General features: G+C 38.1%; 1 protein-coding gene across 5 annotated transcripts in view; it reads left to right on the top strand.

Moving 5' to 3' along the window:
• FRMD3 (FERM domain containing 3) overlaps positions 1-23608 on the top strand; it is a 150954-nt gene that overhangs the window by 119836 nt on the left and 7510 nt on the right. For all 5 annotated transcript variants that reach the window (XM_032674950.1, XM_032674946.1, XM_032674948.1 and 2 more), the window contains 7 exons: positions 3628-3715; positions 5556-5644; positions 7952-8015; positions 9016-9104; positions 11662-11736; positions 12295-12363; positions 16524-16645. In XM_032674950.1, coding sequence (XP_032530841.1) covers positions 3628-3715; positions 5556-5644; positions 7952-8015; positions 9016-9104; positions 11662-11736; positions 12295-12363; positions 16524-16645 — 596 coding nt within the window. The remainder of the gene's footprint in view (positions 1-3627; positions 3716-5555; positions 5645-7951; positions 8016-9015; positions 9105-11661; positions 11737-12294; positions 12364-16523; positions 16646-23608) is intronic.

Genomic DNA, 23608 nt, shown 5'->3' with positions numbered 1-23608 from the left:
GGTTGGAGAACCACTCCCAGTAACTGGGAAATCTTAAACAGTGTGTCCACTCGCAGGTGAGGTTTCCGTGTTTGCTGTGAGAGGATCCAGCTTTTATACTGGTAAACAAACAAGCTTACATCACTTATTTGGTGCAGAAAATATCTAGCTTTCTTCTCTCCTAGGTTTTCCCCCAAAGCCTGGCCAGGGCTCAGAGGAAAATCAAGGGAGTCAATTTGGACCAACTACTGTTGAATGGGGCCAATTGCCTACCTCCATGGCCTGGACTAGTCTCTAAACACAGAATGATGGATACATTCATAGCAAATACAAATCTTTACTAATTAAGTGGATACCAATATACCTTATTAACAAGCATACATGTTTACACAGACATAGTATTATGGATGTTACTAAGGATTATATAGAATTTTGGCTAATAAGCAGATACATGACTAAATATAACATTAGGTTGGAAGGTCCATCTAGAGGCCAACTCTGGCTCAGGGCCTGTTGTTCAGGCCTCAGCACTTCACCATGTTGCAGCCAGGTGCGGTAGTGGCTGCAACATGTAGAAGGGTAATATATCTTCTACTTAATGTTGAATATATACTGAAAAATAAATTAAGAGGAGTAAATGCACTGACAGAGAGACATGACTTTCCTGAGAGAACTGAGTTATAAACTAGCAAAGATACATTGCATAAATATTTCCTGTTTTTCCACTGTAGAAGGCAGTAATTGAAACACTTACATATATTAAGAAACTCTATAAATTCTTATGTAAGGATGTTTGCTACATGTAGAAAGCTTAAGTGTTTTTAAACAAAGCAAATCAAAGCCATATGTAATGTTTGATCAGTGACTGGTAAAAAAATATTGACTTTGCTGATAGGGTTTGCTACAGTTATATTTTTATTTAGTAAGAAAAATTTCATTACTAAGTTACAGATGAAAAGCGTATGATCAAGACTTAAATATTAATCCTTTGAGAGAGATGAATGAGTAATTTTCATTTGTTATTGCTCTTGACTCTTGTGTTTTGTGATGTTCTTTTAAGGCTTTGCACTGTTGCCATTGTAATCCGATAAGTTCAAATTTGTCCATGTCTTCTGCATTTTTTTTCCAAGTGCCACATCTTTTTCCACTTGATATGCACAAAACCAGCATAGTTTCAGAGGCTATAGGTGGGGAGAGCCTGCTAATTTTTTTTAATGTGTTTCTGTAATATTTTTCCCCATTTCAATATGCCAAACCCCCAAACCACATTGTTACAAATTACTTGTCACTTTTTGGTGCATTCAAACCAGAAGATTGACTACTTTCCTTTGTAGCAGCAAAGGTAGCTGGATAAAAGATGCATTTTATAATCTTACATTTTTGTAAGGCTCAATATCCAATAAGCAATCAAACCATCTATTTGTTTGGCTTTTCACTATGCAACATAAGTATTCTAAGTAATTTAGGTCTAATTAGTCAATTAGTTCTGTCAGGTGCAGTTGACTTGTACATGAAACAAATTTATTGTCTTTTTAAGGGTCATTTATGGTCTTAGAGTTGTGATTAAACACAAGGTTGTGACTTATTAATATTGAAAATGGAGAAAAAGTTCAGTGGAGCTACCAGCAAGTTGACTGGGAAAAATAAGCATTTTTCTTTTGCTTGCTGCTTTCATGCTGCTTTTTCATTAAGCATTTAACTGTGTAAATATCTATTTGTAATTCTTGATGTTCCACTTGATACATATTCTTCTCCATTGGAAAGAGGTGAGGAAGAGACCAAAAGAAGGAGAAAGAAGGCCACATCTCTAATATCATGGGGTATTTTCTTTGGTTTTGTGTGGTGTTTTTTTCAAAAGCAAAATATCCACAAAAATGTGGCCTGAAATAAAATGAAGGTTGTGTAATATAGAGAGGTCAAAAATAAACGCAGAAGAAGCCCAAGAAATATCACGGGATTGAGTGGGATATGACGAACAGTGAAAATTAGCAACAGTTAAAGCTTTGTAACAGAAAAGGTTATTACATTGCCACAGGGTGTCATCCTATTAGGTTCAAAATAGGATTTGATATCCACAAGTGTGCTAGGTGTTGTCTTAGTTGTTAACTGAATTTTGGGCTAGATACAGAATATCTTATGTCAGTGCTTGTTGATTTCCAGCTACCGGGGAATAACAGACTTACAGGGAGTTTATGCTACACCAACACATCATCATGGCCAGTCTTCGCGAACGAAGATTTGGGAAAGGTCTTTACCCACATTTGCTACAAGCGCGCTGGTGATACAGGGCTTTGCAAATGCGGGTAAGGCCTTCGAGCCTGTGCAGTGGATTTTTTAGGTGAGACACAGTGTGTGCTGAGCTGAGCCCACCCTTTAATCCTAAGGTTCATCTGCCGGGGCCGAGCGAGCTTGGACGGTGGCAGTGAGGTCCTCAGGACATAGGTTTGTTTAGTGACCTTCTCTTTGATGGATGGCCTTACAGGGCTGACGAGCTCCATCTGCCCGGGTTTAAAGTTGTCCTTCTCTTCTGTGGGTTCCGAGGCTGCCCTCTCAACTCCCACGATGGTACTGTCCGCACAGGCGAAGCTCCCATTCTCTCGCTCCTTTCCGCTCCCGGGGCCGGGGCCCCAGTGCCTGGGGCCGGGGCCGTGCTGTCACGCACGCCACACCAACATATAGTGCAGTTTTAAATGTCAGTTTCCATGTGCCATTGATCATAGTGTGAGGCTGGACTCTAAAATGCAGGCATAAGATAAAGCATGACTATGTTCCTTGAAAATTTGTTTACTGTGGATTTTTTTTTCTTTAGTTGCTGTTGTTGGGGTGGTTTTTTATAATTTGCATGAGATTTATGAGGCCTGGCTTTCTAAAGGTCTTAGGTACTGTTCATTGTCATAAAACCATTTTGTGTTTCAGAACCATGTACTCTAGTTATGCAGATACATAAATGAAATAATAATTGAAACAGTTTGCTTTCAAACAGGCATTTTAAATCTGTATTAGAGCTTATTGTAATGGCAGGAGTTAGCAAAAGTCTAATAACAAAACTTACTCTAGAAGACTCTAAAAGACTAAGTCTTGCATGCCATGTTTCAGTCTTTAGCGTATGTTCATTGTTGATTATAGACACCTTAAAAATAGGGGTGTATAAATGGAAATGCTGACAGATTCTGATGTTGGTAGCAGGCACTGCTATAATTAGACATGCATCTGAGTAGACAGTGTAATATGATTGTCATGCTTATACCCTGCGCTGAAGGAATGCGTGTTAATCAGCACAATCCTTTTAAACAAGTTGAGGAGCAAGAGTTTGTGGAAAAAAGATGCTGAGATTTATTTAATATTCAGGCTGATGTGATTGTATATGAAAAGAAAAGAAATACTGGACAATTCTGGCTAACTGTTGTTATCTCGGGATTGAGAAAAAACTTCAGGATTTACCTGAAAACATCAGGCACTGTATAATTCAGAAGAAGAAAACATATGTAAAGTTTTCTGTCTTTTTATTATAAACAAAACATGGTTGAAATAGTTTGAATGTCAGTAAAAACTTTCCTCTGTTTTTAGGCATTTAAACTCTACAGTCAAAAAGTCTTTTTCTCTTATTTTCTTTTTGCTGTAAAACTGCTATTTCTTTTGTAATTTCAGAGGTCAGAGCCCAGCTATTGCTGAATTCAACTTGCTCCTGAAAGCATATTCTTTGGAAACTTACGGTGTTGATCCGCATCCGTGCAAGGTAACAGTCTTTTTACTAACATTTAATGAAGTGTCTTTTTACTAATATTTACTTAAAACCCATTAATGAAATTGATTTAGCTCTGTTTTTTTATCCACACACAAATAGTGAGTAATTTATTAAAGAACCTGCCCTAGAACTCTATATTATGCCTAAGGCTTGGAAGAACACTGACAGCTTGACATTACTGCATCAGTCAAAGGAAAGTTTTCTCCAGAGGAAACAGAACATCATAGGAGAATCTAGTAGAATGTCATGACATTAAGCTTTGATTATACTTCATAATTTCTTTGCATTTAATGTAAAGGTCTCTTTTAAGCACTCTAGGTGTGAAGTACTTTTTGTTTGCCAGGATTTTCAGGATTCAGCATTATTCTGTCCAGAAGGTGCAACAAATTGATAATCCTTGGCAGATCAGTTTTTCAAACACCATCGAAATATGAAAATCTTACGAAGAACAACAAACCAGATGTAAAGAGGGGAAAACCCACTTCCTATTCCCACCCCCCACTTTGCTATTTTGTGATCCTCTATAAGAAGGTGATTTTAATTAACAATTCTGATTATCCTTTATACCTGCATTTTTAATTACGTGGTTGTATCTGCATAATCTGCAGTGTTTATTTTTAGTATTAATTGGGTTTGTTTTAACTGCTGCTTTTACTTTGGCTTGTATGTTATCTCATCTTTTGGAACAGCAACAGTGTTCAGTTAGCTGTGCTGGTGGTTAGCGCCCTTAAGCAGTCAGCTCTAACACAAAGCTGCATAAGATGTTGTATATACTTCGTCAGGAATGGTGCTCCTGTGCGAAAGATGGGCTGGTTCAGAGCTCAGTGAAGTCAATGACAGTAAATTTTAGTTTGAAACTATACTGGAGATTTTCAAAGGACATCCCAGACTTAGGTTGGCGCTTAGCACAGAGGCAAAACTGGTTCAGAATTTCCTGTTTACCTGTGTAGCAAGGCTTGTAGTGTGGGGACAATTAGAAGTTTTGTGACCCATGCTTAAGGCAAATTTGTCTGTTTTCTGGCAGCAAACTACAAAGCAAGGTTCTTTGCTGGCTCCGTACGATGTGTTCTTTCCAGTGCTGTGGCTGCTACTCCAGAACCACCCTGGTTTCAGTCCCCCTTTATTTTGTTGGTGGAACATCAAGTACAATAAAGTTGACTATCTTTAGTAAGATGAGGGTATGGAATTTAGGATGGACAGGAAATCCAATGGATACAAAACTCACCCGAATCATTAATCAAAAAGGATGAACCAGAACTTTTCATGTAGAGTTAAAATTTTAAAATGGTCTCTTCTATTTGAAAGACAAGTATCACCATATCCTCTTGTTTGTACTCAAGAATACTTGAGAATACTCAAGAATACTTGTGCACAAACCAGAAGCTTAAAGTAGTAAATGCTGTCTGTCAGCAGTACTTCCAACACAACATCTTGCAGAGGAACAATGTATTCTGAAATCTTAAAAAATATCAGTGTTGAAGCAGATACAAATCCCTGGTTCGTAGTTAGTCAGCACATTAAGAACGGGACATAAACAGAAGTATATTTTCTATAAAATTAGTAAATATACCTCAGGAGTCCCTGTTATCAGCTACAGGTAGATAGAAAAAAAGCATAAGATGCTGTTTCTCACTTAAATGCCTAGAAATAAATGAGGCCTGTATTGCCAAGAGCTGCCCTTTATCTTTAGAAATATACATGTTGAAGGCAAAATTTATTTTGAAAAGGCAAACAAAATAGAGGTAGTCTAGAGAGGGGTAGTGATTTACGGTCTCAGTAAGAAATACCTCACTGGATGAAGGGAAAATTGTGTTTCCTTTTGTCTCTCAAGGATTCAGTCGGGACAACCACATTTCTAGGATTCACAGCTGCAGGATTTGTAGTTTTCCAGGGGAATAAAAGAATTCATTTGTTAAAATGGTAAGTACATGAAGTAAATGTATCTTAATAAGTAGGAGTATTTTCTCCTGTGTCTTTTCTTCTTCCTACTCTCTTCACTTGCATATGTTGTCTTTAAGGAGGACCATGTGAATATTCTTTCTCTTGCCCCATCATATTTCTGCTTCAAAGGCTTTTAGATAAAAACAATAATAATAACAACAACAACTTTGGTCACATTCATCCTCCAATGAAAATTATTCCACAGGGTGCGTTAGTCAAAATAATACATGAATGTTAAAATTGAGTAAGTTGATTTTTCAGCTATGCTGTAAGTCACCAATGAGGCTTATTGGCAGAGATGTCTGGAATAGTTAACAAGAGTTCACCTTAACCTTTATTTGACTCTTGTAAAAATATTGCTATTTCCTCTTTTCCTTAACCTCAATTTGAAAACTACAAAAGAACTTACTCAGTAAGCAGAGGAGGAGGTGAGAATGCCTTCAAGTTTCTTTTTTTCTTTTAGTCTCTTTTTTTTTCAAGAAGTGGGCACTTAGGCAGTTGTCCTTGGTTTGTCTGGTTTTGCTTTTGTTTTGTGCTCCCATAAAACATAATTGGTTAGCATCAGCCAGCCACATTTGAGGGAGAGGTAAAACAGCTCCTGGAGGTGATGTAAGTGCAGCTGGCCATGCTCTCAGAAGTGTGGTGCAGAGCGAGCAGTCATGCTTAGCTGTTGATAAATCTCTTTTTAGCCTGCTGTTACATGGATGCCAACAGCAGTTACTTAGGTATGGGTGTTCCATCTCAGAGCTTTCAGCTTGTCTTGTGGTATCAAGATGGGCAGAAGGTGAAAAAGTACTGAGGTAGTTTTTAAAGTAGAGCTGGACTTTTTACTGCATATCTATAGAAACCTCCCTGATAGTTGAATAACCTGAAATCTTTGAAGGTGTAAAGTCAGTATAGTCCTGTCTGTACAATTCAGTTGTGGATCCCTGTGGATCCCTGGGGACATGCCTGTCAAATGCCAACCACTTGCAATCCTGGATATATGCTGTAGTTTCCCTGGGGTTAATTACAGGTAGCCCTGATCACAGTACTTCAGTGGTTTGTGCTTTTGGCATAAGGATGATTTTACTGTAATGTCAGTCTGTGGTGCACAGAGGAGAGAATAGCCCTTGCCAAGCATTTGTCCACCATGCTATGGGAAAGTAATTTTGCAGCACTTAGTGTTGCAGGTTGTTTAAGGACAACATATCCTCCTAGAGATCTGGGTATATTTATTTTGTCCATTGATATGAAAATGATACAAATGAAATCGCAATAGAGGAAAAGCCATTAAGCTGTCTCAGTGTTACACTAGAGTTTGGGGTTGTGTGGTGAGGTTTATCTGATCATCATGTACTGCTTCTTTCATTTCTAAGTTGTAGAAGTGAGTGCTAGTAACTTTAACTAGTGTTAGCTGAAATTCGCATTACACTGTAAAAATCCAATTTCATATTTGAGATTTCATTCTCAATGTAGTTTACATTATTTACATTTTCAGTGTAATATAAACTGGAATGTTTTTTGTTGTTGTTTATGTTAAGCAAAACTCTTGGTATAAAGTTTCAGGGATAGCATTGTCCTTGCCTCCAGAATTATTCCCATTTCATCTGACATCCAAAACCTTTAGAGAAGTTTATGAAAAAGCCCCCGTATCTCTCATTTCAGCTCTAGTAATGATGAAATTTCCATTGTAATTTAAGCAGAGGCATTGCATTGCCTTTTTATGGTGCTCTGCTATTCCATATGTAGACTGAGCTTTCAACCTTGGTTAAATTAAATTTTAACATAAGTTTTCAACTCATAAGGCCCCTGTAGTAAGTTCTGTCAAACATTTTCTTTTTCTTCCTATTGTGTTCTGTAGTAAGTAGTCAGTTACTAAGATGTGTGATATGAAACCTCAAATAAATAAGTATAAATAAGTATAGAGAAAAAAGTATTATCTTTCCCTCAATTTAATTACAATAGAAATTTTAAGATTTTAAGAGGATTCACAAACTGTGTCATAAATAGAGTGTAAACATAAGTTTCTGTCTACCTTTAATTTCCTCTTCACTTTCCAGCAGCCAAAGTTAATTCTTTGAATGGGTATAGGCATATAAAAGAAATACTGTGGGCTTATGTCCTCTAAAGAAAATTGGAATATTAGATACTTCAATGCTAAAAGTTGTAAGATTTCTGTAGAGGCCCTTTGTCATTTGACAACGTGCTTGACTTTGGGAATCAGGGAAATTTGCATGCGAGTTGCATTTCTTACTAGTAGAACTATCTGTTTTTCCTGTACTTAAATATTTTTTCTCTTTTTAGGTGTGATGTCTATAAACTAAAATTTGAAGGGAAGACTTTTTATGTGTTTGGAGCTCAGAAAGAGGTTAAGTTTAATATTTTTACAAAACTTCTCTATTTGATTGAGATCTGCTAAGACATAACATAATTTTTAAACTAAACCAACTTCTAAACAATCAATAATTGTACTTCATATTGTAACTAAAATATAGAATACGAATGAATGTTAAATTGCTGTTATCAAAAGAATGTCTAATTTGCAAAGGGTTGAAACATTTTTCACTTAACATTCATGCCATGCTATGTTGATTGTTCATGGTTTGGTCATCTTTGGAGTCAAGCTTTAATTCATTTAAGATTCTGTACTCATCCACTTTGAATTACAGAAGACATCTGTATATGATTGAAAATTCAAGTGAGCATTGACACCTGGATCAATTTGCGTTATTTTTGGATAAGCACAATAATGTCCTCAAATCTTGATCAGCTGAATAGGCTATAGTTTGTCCCACGTAGTTAGGAGTTATATCATTGAAATCATGGAGATTTTTGCCTACAGCATGTTATGATCAGTTCTTTACCTAAGTCGGAGTGATGTAGTCTAAGATTAAGGTTTTGAATGCAGGTGAGGAAAGAAAACAAAGGAAGGAAATAATGTCAGAGGTATCAGGAACTGTTTGTGTGGTTGCAAGAAGATTTTGACATCAGGACATCAAATGGTAGGGAACAGGGAGAGATGGGTGGTAAGTAGTGCAACAACTGTGCACTGTAGATTTTTGAAGACAGAGACTTTCCTCCTTTGATTTTGACCAGAATACAGTTATTCCACAAGCCACTTGTACATATGCTCTTCCATGCCCCCTCCAAGCATCTCCTTTTATTTCTGAAAAATTTGCCTGGGCTGTTTTAAGTATCAGCTCTGCAGGGGTTCTACATCTGTGGGTGAACCACCATTTGAACCTACACAGGAAAAATTGCTCTTCAATGTATCTAGTTAATGGTGAGGCTGTCAGGTACAGCTACTTCAGTCTTTGAGAATTCAAAATTTTCACTACTTTAATTTGCTTTCTTTTCCTTGCACTTAGAAAAAGGCTATGCTGTCATTCCATACGTCTACACCAGCAGCTTGCAAGCATCTATGGAAATGTGGGGTGGAGAACCAGGCTTTTTACAAGTATGTAAACCTGAAGCAATTATCTATACTAAAAGTAAAGAAGTCCATGTGAGAAGAAGATTGTTCAATGTGAAATGTTCCATTTCATGAACAGAATGAAAAATGCAAACAGAAAATATGCAAGTTAATTGAGAATGTTATTTCATGTCAAGCCAATATTAGATATTGTTTAAAATCTAAATGAGGCAGGAGGGTTTGGGAGTGAATAATTATACTTTCTCCAGAACACTATTTTTGCTGCTCTGAAGTGAGATGTTGGATGGATATAGTATGGCACTTCTGTCTGAGAACATTGTTGCCCCGCTGTTGAATGTATTGAGAATTCTCAAGGCTCTTCTGCCGGTAATTGTTCTTCCACTTGAAATCCAAGGTTTAGTAAGAGTTGATTGAAAAATAAACAATTCTCTGCTATGATTTAAAAAAGAAGACGTTTTTAGGTACATTTTGAAAGATACCAGCAATCTGGTTACACAAAAAAAGTGTATAAATTGACAAGAAAATAAAAGAGTATATCTACCTCTCTATTCCTTAAAAGAGAACCTGATAATAATTCCCATTAAAAAGCTCTTACGCATTCTTTCTGTCTTCCATTGACTTTGTTAGATCTGTTTAGTTATGCTTCCCTATAGGCATGTACCTTTTATTCCTGCTACTTAGTTTCTCTTTACAGACTCTTGCATATTTTATAAAAATTACTATTTCTGTGTTGACACATAGCAACACCAGGGGGCTGCTGTAATGCTGTAAGAAGCATGTGTCTTCTAACCTGGATGATAATAATTTGATTTAATTTGGAGAAGAGTCCGTCCTTCTTTTGTTTCAACACCGATACAATAATATATAATCTATTCAATTGATATATTTATGAAGAAACAGGAAGTATGAGGTGTCACATCTGATAATTCTCTATGTTAATATCTACTGTGTTTGAGACTATGTAAAGTCTATATATAGTCTATTTAGAAAGACTAAAATAATGTTTATCAGGAACTGTTTTCAATTTGAAATAGACAAGTAGGAAAATAATGCATGCTGTTTGAGTGGTTTTATTTTACTTTACTAGAAATAAATGGGGAATAGGAAACAATTTGTACCTAAAGGAGAGAAATTAGTGCTCAAAGTAAAGATGTCTGAGGGAGACTCATAGGAATATCACCCCTGTTGTTAAATGGTTGTAATATTAATCACAAATACATGAGTGTAGGGGGTTTGATCTTGGTGCCAGATGCCTACCCAGCTGCTCTGTTACTACCCCTTCTCAACAGGTTAAGGGGAGAAAATAAGATGAAATTGCTCAGAGGTTAAGATAAAGACAGAAAGATTGCTTAGCATTTACTACCACAAGCAAAACAGGCTTGACCTGGACAACCTTCTTACTCTATTTCAAATTGTCAATAAAGACAAAACTAAAAACACCCCCCCACGTTTCTTGGCAGGCTCAGCTTTACTCCTTCATTTCTAACTGCTCTATGTCCCTCGTGCTCTGAGCAGCTCAGGGAGATGGGGAATGCACTCTCTGCTGCTCCTTCCTTCTCACACTTTTCTCCTGCTCCAGTCTCCTTCATGAACTGATCAAGCCTGGGTTCTTCCCATGGGCTTGCAGGCCCTCAGGATAAACCTGCTGCATCATAGATTCCTCTCCTGCCAGGAGCTAGCTACTGTGTGGGTTCTCCACAAGCTGCAGCTTCCCTGAGAGCATGTGAGCCTGCTCTAGTACAGGGTCCTCCACGGGCTACAGTGCGGATATCTGCTCTGTAATGGGCTGCGTGGGACAGCCTCTTTCCCCATGGTTTTCTCCATTGGCTTCTGGGTAGACTCTGCTCCAATATCTGGAGCACCTCCTCCCACTCATTCTTCTCTGACCTTGGTGTGTGCAGGGCTGCTTCTCTAGTATGTTTTTCTACTTTCTAAATGTTTTCAGAGAGTGGATTTATTTCTTTATCATGGCTGATTGCTTAAAATCATGTTCACATGTTTCAATTTTGGTGGGTCTTTCAAGAGGACTTCTTTAATGAAATGAAGATTTGTAATAATATTAAATGGAGAGGATTTAATATGATTGGAGAGAAGCAGTAGGATATGATGCAGGCTACTAAGAAGTTGATTCAATAGAGACCTAGGAAGTGCAGCTACTTTGGGAAAATAGTAGTTGTCTTTATTATTTCTTTGTTTTCCTATGGGAAAGTGGAAGTAGTTGTATTTTCCCACAAACAAGGTGGTGTTAGGACACATGTCCTAGGGGCTTTTGGTGTACCGCAGTCTTTCCTTCTTTGTTCCTGAGATTAAAAGTCCATAGAGATGCAGAAAACGTCCGCATTTAATTTTCTCATTTTCCTGGCCAGGTAATCACTTTTTTGATGTTCAGTCACTCTGTACCATCTGAATTATTTTATGTGTGCTTCAGTATCCTAGTTTTGTATGAAGGCCTTAAAAAAATTGGAAAGGTCAATTTTTGATTACTTTATGGTATAAAAATAACAAAGCTTGTAGTTTGCCTTGTTCATTTTTGCTTATCATACCCAAGAAAATCTGAGAGCCTCTGTTCTTTTTCTTCAAGGTATGCAAAATCCAGTCAGATCAAAACGATGTCCAGCAGCAAGATATTTTTTAAAGGCAGTAGATTTCGTTATAGGTGGGTGTTTGCTGTTTCTTGTTCATAGTAAATCATTTCAGAAAGTAAGAAAGTGTGAGTAATTAGTCATGCCAAATTGAGGGATTTTCCTGCTGAAGGGTCTGTTCACACTTATTTGAGGTCAGGATGTGAAAGATTTTCTATTGTCTCTTTAGCCTCACTTACAAAATAAATAGTCTTCACATAGACATTTCTGTCAAGAGCAGTTTCACCAGCAGACAGCTCCACTTTTGGTGCTGCTTCTGTAAAAACAAGGATGTGTGGCCAGTGCAGAGATTGTATGCCCCCTGCAACTGGGCAGCTGTGAAACAGGGGTGCATCAAAGAGATAGTACAGTCTCACTCTTAGTGTTCTACTACAAAAAGTTGCTTTTTCTTCAGTAGCTTTACAGGCAAGTAGTCAGCACAATTTTATTCTGGGACATTATATATCCACTTCATAGGATTTTTTTTTTTTTTGCCCTTTAAGTTTATTTTTCTGAATGTAACTTACTTGTTCATGTATATGTAGTTCTTGGCATATATCTTACTGGAATATTTATATCATCTTTTAATGCAGTGGAAAAGTAGCCAAAGAGGTTGTGGAGGCAAGCTCTAAAATCCAGAGGGAACCTCCTGAAGTTCACAGGTATGTCTTGATATTCAGTATTAAAGTTTAAGGACTTAGGATGATTATTGTTCTCTGCAGAGAAATTCTCTTTCTTTTACTCTCAGGTGTAATGGCTGTCATTCTGAGCTTCCATAATGATGCATGAAAGCCTTGGGAAATATGTGTTACCAGTGTTACAAAATTCTGACAGTAGTGTATTTTCTCCTACACAAGGGAACCTAATCTCTGCTACTTTGAAACTGGGCTTAATCAATCAGTCAGATAGACAGTTTGTATTATTTTTTGTGTTATGCTGTAAACGGTTATTACATGATCCTGACAGAAAAGTACACTCATTTCATTTCTAGTTCTTGTTTTGTTTGAAAGGTTCTGTTCTATATATGTTTAAAAGTATACTGTGTAGTGCAGTCAGATTAAGAAGCATGGAGTTCATTTAGTAAAGAGAAAAACAAATCAGGGAATCTTTTTTTTCAGAGAAAAATGTGGCTTATAAGACATAAGCAGCTAGACTTTGCAAGCAAACTACTGCTTTCAGGTCCTTATCACTCATTGTAGTGACAGTGAAAATTGTTAAGAACCTGATTAAAGGACTTCAGAAGAGAAGAAAGAGGCCAGCAGGTAAAGCTATTTAAAACCTTTTTTTAAAAAGGTTACTTAACTTTCTGAGCATTCTACAGACATATCCTTTTTTTTACTGGGATTTTTTTTCAGGGTCAGGGTGTGTGAGTTTGGTTTATTTTTAATTGAATATCACTATTTTGTCTATATTTGAGATGAAAGTGAATTTTCTTTACTAAAGAGTAGGAATATATTTGTAGTAAATATTTATAATGTGTTGTCCAACCCTAGAATTTAATTAATAGTAGGACCATGCAGGGATGCTTTTGAAGATGCTTTTCCAGATTACATTTTAAAATGGGGTAAGTGAAGGTCTAGAATGTGTTGAATGAGAACACAGAAGGCAAAATATAGGTGTATCATTGAGGCAGGATAGAATACTTGGGAACACAAATGTATTTTAATGAGAATAGTTGTTCAAATAAGGAAATATCTTATTGCCTACTTTCGGTGGGGTTTATATGAAAAGATTTTCACGTAAAGTTATTTTTATCTTATATTTTCCTTGCCTTGCTTTCAGTATTTAAACATGCTATTTAAAACTTAGTGTACAGAAAGAAATGTCCTTCTAATAGCACAAGTAGGAAAAAGTGTAGAAAATTTTTAACTCAGAAAAAAAGCAGATTTTAGAAACAAGTTACTCTATGAAAAAAGATTTGAAGATTAGGAAATGGTAGCTTTTTAGATACAGAACATTAAGTGAAAATTATTTGACTGAAGGTAGATATATGTGTATCTAAACATATATGAAGTTTTCTCTCCCTGTGCTCCCACCCTCAAAGTCAATTCAGTTGTCTGCATTGAAAAAGAAACATGCAGTTGAGAGGACAGTACTGTTCAGTATCTTTGTGTTTGTATATTACACTTAAGGCACTACAGACTGAAAATCTGTTGAAGTGTATAGTCATGCAGGATTAATGCAGTGGCAAGTTCTTCTGACAAATATGCACTGAATAATTTAGTATTCTGCTTCCAGGGCATGCCTGAAGGAGGCATATCTTTGTATATAAGTATGGAGTAGAAGCATTATATGTGCCCTCAGGCACAAATCCTATTTAGGGAGTTGCTTGAGAGCTCTTTACAGCAAGCACAAAGATCCAGGGATCGCATAACAAGCCTTTGGATGTACTGTTGGGTTGGAGTGACTGTAATGACAATAGTCTGAATGAAACCCTTCTTTGGACAGAGCAAATTTGTCCTGGGTTACACAAAAATTCTGGTATCCACCTTTTGTTTTCTCTTTTTTTCTGTGTCTTTTTGGCTTTTTAGTGTTTTGTCTTCTTTAAAAAGACTGAACTGCTAGTGATTAATAACTCAAACATTTGACCACCAGCAGTGATCACCCAGTGCTGTAAGAGACTGGACTATTGGTGCTGATGGCTCAGTCAGCAGCATGCTTTGCTGACAATGTGCAGAGTGGCCACCCAAGCCAGGGACTGAAGGCGTGCACATCCAACACCTCAGGCTAGAAGCTGGGTGTTAAACTAGATAAGGAAAGAGGAAAATCCTGTGAGGTGGGATTCTTTTCCTTACACAGGTGACTCAGCTGTGATAACTCCCCAGAACATTCACACCCAGCCTGAAGGACTTTATCTCTTGTTGATGAACCATAATGGGCCATAAGGAACTCAGCTGCACTGCCTTAAGAGACAGCTGCAACATCTTAGAAGGTGTCAAAAACTCCCGAAGTATCTCATGACTCACAGTATTACATTAGCCAGAGACAGACCTCCCTGTCTCAGGGGAGGTACCAGAGGTGTTCCCATCTGAACCTTAGGATATTTAACTCTTGAGTTCTGGAGCTTCCCTTATCCACCTGGGGCTTCTACCACCACCATGACAGATCCGGACCTGTCCACCACTTCAACAGGTCTGTGACACTACTTTGACCAACGAACATTGAAATTGCAACAAAGTCTCATTGCTGGATCCAATGGTGTCTTACGGGTCCTTCCAGTCACCTGGGGGATCTGCAGCCCTGCTCCGACTGCCTGTACGAGCACCACAACCTCACTGCAGTGCCACGCAAATGTCTGCTGTTATCTAATCCCAGCAATCTGCCATTTCCTGCCAGTGCTGACTCTCAAACTGTTCTTGCCAGCTTTTTCAGGTGTGGGAGAGGTGAACCACATGGAGAGGTGGCCAACTTGTTTCTGTTCTGTGGCCATGTGTTTTTGTCCATGTGTGTGAGGCCAACTGCCATCTCAGTTTGGTCTGGTGGTCAGAGCTTGCAAGTTTCTCCTCATCAGTTGGTTTAACCCAGTTTTATCTGTATTTTTAGTAGCATTCCTCATGGTAAAGAGTTATGTCTTCACTTAGATCTGGGGATATTTGGTCTCTCTCTTTGTACTGAAGAAAACAGGAGTATTGAACCCAAGGGAAGAGACTTCTGTCTGAGGTCTCCACCCCTCCAAATTGTCTCAAACTGAGACAAAATATAAACTAAATAGTTATCAGAGACTGTTCAGAGAATGTAAATGAGGATATAAGTATCTTTGAGTGTATGTTAAAGAGCAAGAAATCTTGGAAATTGAGCAGAAAACCTTTATTCTCACAGAATATTTAATGACATGTAATGTAGCTTAGAGTTGGACATCTGTGTTCCAAGTTTACTTAACCTCTTAGCAACACACAGTTTCATCTTTTGACTTGCAAGAGGTGTTTTGTTTAGTTTGTTTATGTCGAATTCTAAGTTGAGTCTTTGCGCAAATTTGAAATGCATGTTGTGAAACTTCAGCACTGAGCTATATTTAAATCGAAGTAGAATCCTCTTCCATTTCATCTTTGTTTTTGTCAAAAGTAAATATTTTATATCATAATGGTTCAGATTTTTTGCAGGACTCTTGCTTCAGGCCTGTGATATGTAAGTCCTAGATAAGTTATTCAAAAGAGACAATTTATATTCTCAGTAATAACAGGCTAATAAGCCTCATGACTGAAGCAGATCAACAGCATTCATCAAACTTTCATGAGAAGGTCGAACACCTGCTACTAGGAAAGCCTCTTAGTGCCAAGTAAGATAAGAAAGAAAACCAGCCTGATTACCTGGAGGCTTGGTGTAGAGGCAGGGTCTGGGATATGTGGGAATGAGAGAGACCATTCTGTATCTGTAAATGAAGGGATGAAGTTCTTCCCGCTTTAGTCTTTGGTCTGCAGTGCTCAAACCATAACAAATCCTTTACCCAGTTCTAAAAGCAATGGAACAAAGTCAAGAAAATTGTTTGTATCCTCTCTACCTTCCCCTTCCTTGAAGCCAAATACTAATGTATGCTGTGCACTGTGGAGAGGAGCAACACACTGAGATCCTGCCTAAGAAGAAAGGAAGTCAGGCTTTGTAAAAGAATTAAACCAGCAAAAACTTCTCCTACTCTTTGGATGTTGAAATTTTGTATCTGCTGAAGGTGCAACATAACGTGACTGAAAGCAGTGTTCAGTGTGCAAAGCTTGTTATGATAGCTCAAGGCCTAGTGTAATTTACGCAAAATGATTCTGAAGTTAGACGTGTTGGACTGCAGTTGTTTCCCTGAGTAAACTGACCCTGTTTTTCCTCATTTTTTTAGAACCAGCATTACCCAGAGTCGGAGTTCTCCCTTGTTAAACAAGCAACTCATAATCAATATGGAACCTCTGCAGCCTCTCCTTCCTTCTCCCTGTGAGGAGGAAGATGTTCCACTAGATGAAGGTGAGTCACTGACCCAATTCCTGCCAATATTTGTTATAAAACATGTGGAATAAGGTTGCTACTGACTCAGGGATGCAGGAAAAAATCTAGTAATGTCATTTAGTACACCATTATGTCTCTGCATGTCATGCTCAGAAACTGTGCACAAGCCTTATGTGAGATTCATTGTGAAGAAGGTTACTTCTGTTATGATTTGTGTTTCAAAAATCTTCTTTTAGATTGTTAGGCAAAAGGATCTTAGGAAATAAATAACCTCAACATAACACCATTTTACTAGATAGTGACTGCAGTTACTCACAAGTGAAAACTGGCAGTTTACTGCTAGGTATCTTGCTTCCCTTTACTTTTACATTTCTTTCTTTCTGTTTTAATGTTATGAAAAGCTCTCTGCTAACTTAATACCATAGACAAAAAGGACATTATTTGAAGGTCAGCTAGGAAAGATTTTCTTCTAACTTAATCCCATTGACAAAAAAGGATGTTATTGGAAGCGCAGTTTGAGTGCATTTTGTAGAATGAGGTTTTCCATGTATTTATTTATTTATTGGTATTTTAAAAATCACATTTAACTCCTTTCTTTTTGAGATCCAGTCATTACAAAGAACGATGTGAATTAAAAGGAGGATAATTGCCTTCTTCCTAATAAAAAAGGAAGCCAACCAAGAAAACCTGACAGTGGTTCTTGCTTGAGATGTAGTGAGCTAAGTGCTTCTGAATTTGGGAAATGTGACCTTGCTGATTCCTTGTTATGGTCATTTATTGGGAAACAGAAAACAGCTGAGCAAGTATCTTCATTTTCATGAGAGTATGTCCTAATTTCATTTTATAATAGTTGTATGAGTATGTTTTGCTCATTCTTTGGTGTTTTAACACTGAATTTAGTGAGAACAGGGTGAATTAGTCTGTGTGCATAGCTTGTTATAATCAGTAGTAGCAGCTGTTAATTTTAACAATTACTTGTTTACCTCTGCTGTGAAATACTTATATCTGAGAATTCAATTTCTTGCAGCCGAGTAACACCACTGTGTTTCTGCTAGGCAGTTGCCCTCACTGCAGAGTAACAACAGCTTGCTGCTTGTAAGACTGCTACACCTCACTTACGACTCTGAGCAATGAAATCCATTTTTTGAAACTGGTGGCTTATTGCTAAAGGCTCAACAGACAGTGCTTGTTTTAAATGTTTGTAATATGTAAGTTGAAAATCTTATTTCCTTTTAGTCAGACAGATTGTTGTTACTACTATGAGTTAATAGAAATATTTGCTGTTGGGTTTCCTGTAGAATCTTTTATGTGTAGTTAAATACCATCAACTGCTAAGTTAACAGTATTTTGCCTTTTACAATATTTTCCTGCAGCAAACTTGGCTATAATATCAAGTGCAGCTTGAACTGATCTCACAGCTCTCTAACACTGACGTTGGCTCTCTCCCCAACATGTACTTAATCTACTTCTGTGGATTCCCATCTTCTCCCTTGCACCTCAAAGTGAACTGGGAGAAGGAGTTTCAAAAAAAAAAGTAAATTTAAACAAATTCAAAACAACAACAACAAAAAAACCCAAACTAACCCCTTCCCCCCAGTAACAACAACAAAACAACAGCCCCTTAACTTTACAGTGCCCTGCTACTGCCTGAGTCAACCTTCGAGTGGCTCATCAGAGTGTCAGGCAAGGTCCTGTATGAGGGTAAGGGTATGAGCAGGAGGTGGGGAGGGGGGAGACATCTAGCCCTGAGACTGACACAACTGCACTGAGAGACTGCTTTTAGTCTGCTACACACATGAAACAGCATTGGTGTCTCTCTATATGACTGGGCCCACTGAAGTATACTTTCACTTTTGTTGTTCCAAAGGCAAAAGTCAATGTCATTAGCCAAATAATTCATGCATGAAATCTGACTGCAAAAGTATCATGCGACTTAAAAGAAGTTTTCAGCACTTTGTTGAAACCCCTTCAATATCCTGTGGCTCAAGAGGTATGGTTTTGCCTTTTTTTAAAAATACAATACAGTCTGCTCAAATATGCGAAGCCCTGATGGCATCAAGTGCTAAAAGATCCAGAGATAATGAGCTACCACCTGCAAAATAATTGCCAAGTGATCAGGACTGGCAGAAAGCTGTCTCACCCAAATCAGATGGTAAAAGAATGCAGCCACAGAATCCCTATAGCAGTACTAAAGAAACATAATGTGTTCAACTATGCATGGAGCAAGGACCATGGAAAGGACCCCCTGTGCTCGGCACTAGTCAGCCTGTGCCTCAAATCCTGTGTTTGGTTCTGGGCCCTTGAGTGCAAGAAAGGCATTGAATTGCTGGAGTGTGTCCAGGGAAGGGCAGTAGAGCTGGGGAAGGGTCTGGAGCAGAAGTCCTCTGAGGAGTGGCTGAGGGAGCTGGAGTCATTTGCTGGGAGAAAATGAGGCGGAGGGGAGACCTTATCTCTCTCCACAACTACCTGAAAGGAGGCTGTAGCCAGGTGGGGTCATCTCTTCTCCCAGGTAACAAATGATAGGCCAAGAGGAAGCAGCCTCCTGTTGCAGCAGGGGAGGTTTAGTTTGGATATAAAAAATTTCTTCACCATAAAGGTGATCAGGCATTAGAATGGACTGTCCAGAGACATGGTTGAATCAACACCCTAGAAGTGTTCAAAAGGTGTGTGAATGTGGCATTTCAGGATATGGTTTAACTGACAAGGCAATGCTGGGTTAAGGTTTAGACTTGATGATCTTAAAAATCTTTTGCAACCTTAATGATTCAGTTACGGGAATGAGAACATGCTACCATCCATCTAGTTGTTTGTGTGTGAGTTCTGAGCTCTGTAAGCTTTGATTGTAGAGGAGAGGTATATGGAGCTTTCATAGGAACAACTTGGGTTTGTTTGTTTGGTTGGTTGGTTTTGGTTTTGTTTTTTTTTTTTTTCTTGTAGGCACTCTCTTGCTGACAGATAGTAGAGTCAGGGAATTGTTGATTTAGTTGTAAGATTTCAACATAAATCTCTCTTAGTTGCATATACATGGTTTATGGAAAGCGACTTGAAATCACACAGTCATTTCTCTTTTGCATGAGCATGGTCACATGAAACATAAATGATACATATTTATTCATCAACATGGATATGCAGTAGCTCATTCTGGCCTTTTTTTCCACTGCACTAATTTTTGTAACCTTTAATGTTTTTAAGCTTTTGTGTGGTTCAGCTGTTATGCTAACCACTGCTAGCTGAGATGAGCACTGTGAAGGTTTGTAAGGTACATTATGAAGCATTTGGAAATGTTTCAGATGTTGGAAATATCTCACAGCCTTGTCCAGGTGACACTTGTGTCCTTGTTTAGGCTTTTCTATGTGTATTGAACACATTGGTAGTTAGACTTCTGTAAGAATTTATGCTTTCCAGTTTTTGTAGCTGGGTACTCAACCCTTTTTAGTGAGATTTTAGTGATTCTATTTTGGTTGCTACAACAGTTATGAGAATAAAGATGAGAAAAGCAGACAAAGTCTTACTTTTGAAGTGGTGATAAAATGGACATAGAAAGTGAAGGTGCACTTGATTTGCTCACACCCACATGAAAGTGCATGCAGAGAAGGAAAGGAAGAGAGAAATGTTTGCTCTTCAGGAGTAAAAAGGACCACGTCTGAGTATTTGTACTATAGAGGCTAGGAGAGGAAAGGAACCACCATAAGGATGTTTTCTAGAAGCTCCATTGAAACAGGTGTCTTTCACGGGAGAAATTGCTTGGTGTAAAATATATATTTTCAGGAACCCCTTTCCTACCCCTTTCCCCCCCATATTTGCATGCATGTCATTGATTTTTTTCATGCAGAGGGAACAAGGACATCAGGTAATGAAGACTCATGAAGAATATGTATGTTTGTGCTATCTGTATCCACTTACAAAGATGTTGTAAACATTACAAGTGAATATTCTGGGAAGTGAGAGACTACTTCCCCACCAGAAGACTCTTTTATCTTCTCTCTGTGGTTTCAGTGTACCCAGACGAACTTCTTTCCTGCTAGGACAGTGTAATGTGGTTGTCTTCCAGCTTCCAGCTGGAGTGAGTTATCCAACCAGCGAGCATACATGCGTCATGGCTTTTTTAAGGACCTGCTTACCTCAACTGGACAGGAACAGGGAAGTGCCCAGCCTTCTGAAGCAACTCTTGTTTCTGGTGCATGTGAATGTGTCCAGTAGTTGTCCACTTGTGGGAACTGGAGCAAATATGTAAGGAGAGAAATTTTTCCTAGACTTAGAAATTTTTTCTTCTTGTTTATACACAGGCAGCTCGGCTTTCATTCTAGGCTTATGAAAACATTTTCATCTCATTGGTTTGCCTTGTAACTAAGGTTTGTAAGCACAGCATAGGATTTTTCTTTTTATCTATACATGTTCCACAAATAATTTCCAGGCAGTGATGGGGAACTGACATCATTGGTCAAATTGAAGCTATTTAGAAAAATATTGGGGATACTGTCATTTATTCTGTGAAAAACAGACTGTAAATGCTGGACTCTTTTTTTCACTGCATCATGTTTTGATGCCTTAGATATTTTTATGCTTGCGTGTGTGGTTCAGCTGTTACACTAGCAACTGCTAACTGAGATGGATGCTGTGAAAGTTTGTATTGTATGTTATGAGGCATTTGGAAATGTTTAAAAATAACTTCTGGTTCTATTCCCTACTGGGATATTTTTGTTGGCCATATTAGAAGCTTGTCATTTGATTCAGTGAGAATGACTCTCAAAACTCAGTGGAACTTAATATAAAAGGTCAGAGCCTTTAGAAGACTTTGAGAAGAGGAAATAATAGTCAAAATGGTGAAATGTCTTGTAAAAATCCAAACCAAGAGAAGCATTCATTTGCGGATGGTTAACCACTGCAACAAGGAAGTGTGCATTCGATTACTGCGGCATGGCTCCAAGATCACAGCCAGAAGGGCTGGTAAATTTACATTTATTTTACTCAATCCCCTTTTTTTAAACCCTCTCCCCCTAGTTTCTTATGTTAATAGTAGTGTCTTGCAAAGGTAGTTATACTCTAAATGTCAATGTTGCACCAAGTACAGCAGAGAATAAGGAAAAATTACTGACGAGAACAAAGTTGTAAATGGAGAATGAATGAGATGAAGCTTAAATTTGACTTTTATTGTATTATCTTAGACAAAATTGGGAATTTATTTGTTCATTGGTAACAAACGAGGGACTGGAATTTTGGCCTTGTATATTTTTTGGACTGGGGTGGGGGCAAATACTTTGAAACAGTGATAATTTCTGACAAAACTAAGATAGGCTGGTAGCCGATTTTGAGTATGAACTGAATACAGTAGTGGAGACAGCTCAGCATTTTACTGCTGCCGAGGCTGCCATATTGTAAATGTCTTTTGGTTTATTGCTCTAGATACTGAATAATTTCATAAAGTACTGAGGGTGGGACATGGGCAGAGTTTGATTCAGCTCTTTTTCAGTACACATAAAAGGAGTGTGACCCAAGGAATAAAAAGTATTCAGTATTGCTTCATGCTGCAACCAAAACAAAGTGGTGTTTCTTTAGGAAATCACTTTGCCGAAGACCAGTTGGCCCTTCAGTTAATAAATATGTCTGTTTCCTTAATTTCATAAGCCATTTTAAAATTTGTTTTTCCATGCTTTCTCTGGTACTGCTTACTTTTGATACTCTGGTATTGATGACTTTTGAATTACTTCAGTTTTTATGCACCTATATATAAGTCATCTATGCTTTTGTATTGAATCTTCATTTCAGAAATGAGGTTTTATTCAAAGAATTAACTAATGGCAAGAATTAACTAAGTCCTGGCAAAGACTAGAATATTCTCACTCTTTTGGCATCTGAAAATCAGAAAGCACTTAATGTAGCAGATATATGAGAAGCTGCTTCTTGCAGTGATATATCTCCGAGTAGCAGTAGCTCCTGGCTGCCTTTGCTTATTGAATTCATCTCTCAGGGGACACAAGCATCTGTGAGAAGGCACCTAATTCCCTTTATTCAAAAATAGTAGCAACATTGAAAAGCATTAATATTGATTTCTATTTTATATTCTTACATATGAGACGTTAAATACTGGCTTCAAATAGGTACAAGTCATCTTGTTGGTTTAATATGACACCAATCATAACAGATTAGTGCATTGGCTACAATGGTTCTTAAACCCCTTGATTTTATTGTAGTGTTTATGGTATGTCATTCCCTTTGGGGTACAAATGCATAAAATATGTATTTCAGCATACCAAAACTGTGTATCAGCACCTAAGGAGAGGACTTAGGTTGTGCAAAACTCATGGCACAGGGTATAACTCCTTGGGAAAACCCCACTGTGATTGTGACCACTTCAGAACAATACTGACTTGTGCCAGGAGGGCTCACCCAAGCTGAGCGGACATGCTGAAATGTCCAACTTGCCCTTTTGCTTGGGTGCTAAGCTTTCACATCAGTGCCCAGCTCTTTTCAGCCTTGCTCTCCTTTGTCTGGTGCTAGATACTAAATCACTGCAGTCCCTTCACCAGTCCTGCTATTTCTCTTAGCTACTGACAGCTTGAGAGAAATTCCTTCTCATTCCTTCTCCCATGATACACAGTTCTCTCTCCCTGCTACTCCATTCGATCCTTTTGCTCCTTAATCCTGGTTCTAGAAGGGGGTCAACAATTCTGGGTTGAGCTCCTTCCGGGGCAGAGGGAGGTTGGAAGCAGACATCCCAGAATGCCTGCTGTATTCCATGCTCTGTTCTGCTCCTGTCTCTCTGCTTTGGGTGCCCTCTGTGGTGTGTGAAAAGAAGAGCAGTCGTCTCCAGGGGCTGTACTAGCTGTGACATTAGTTGAACGCTGTAACACACAACACAGCTGGGAGGTGAGTTGTAACACCACAGAGTCACAGAACGTGCAACTCGTGAAGTGACAACTGGGACAGAGCTTTGCTCCCTTCTAGAACTTCCTATAAAACTAAAACAAACAGTAATGGCCA

This window comes from Chiroxiphia lanceolata, chromosome Z (assembly GCF_009829145.1).
Source record: "Chiroxiphia lanceolata isolate bChiLan1 chromosome Z, bChiLan1.pri, whole genome shotgun sequence".
Taxonomy (NCBI): Eukaryota; Metazoa; Chordata; class Aves; order Passeriformes; family Pipridae; genus Chiroxiphia; species Chiroxiphia lanceolata.
This window is presented reverse-complemented; position numbering and strand designations above follow the sequence as displayed.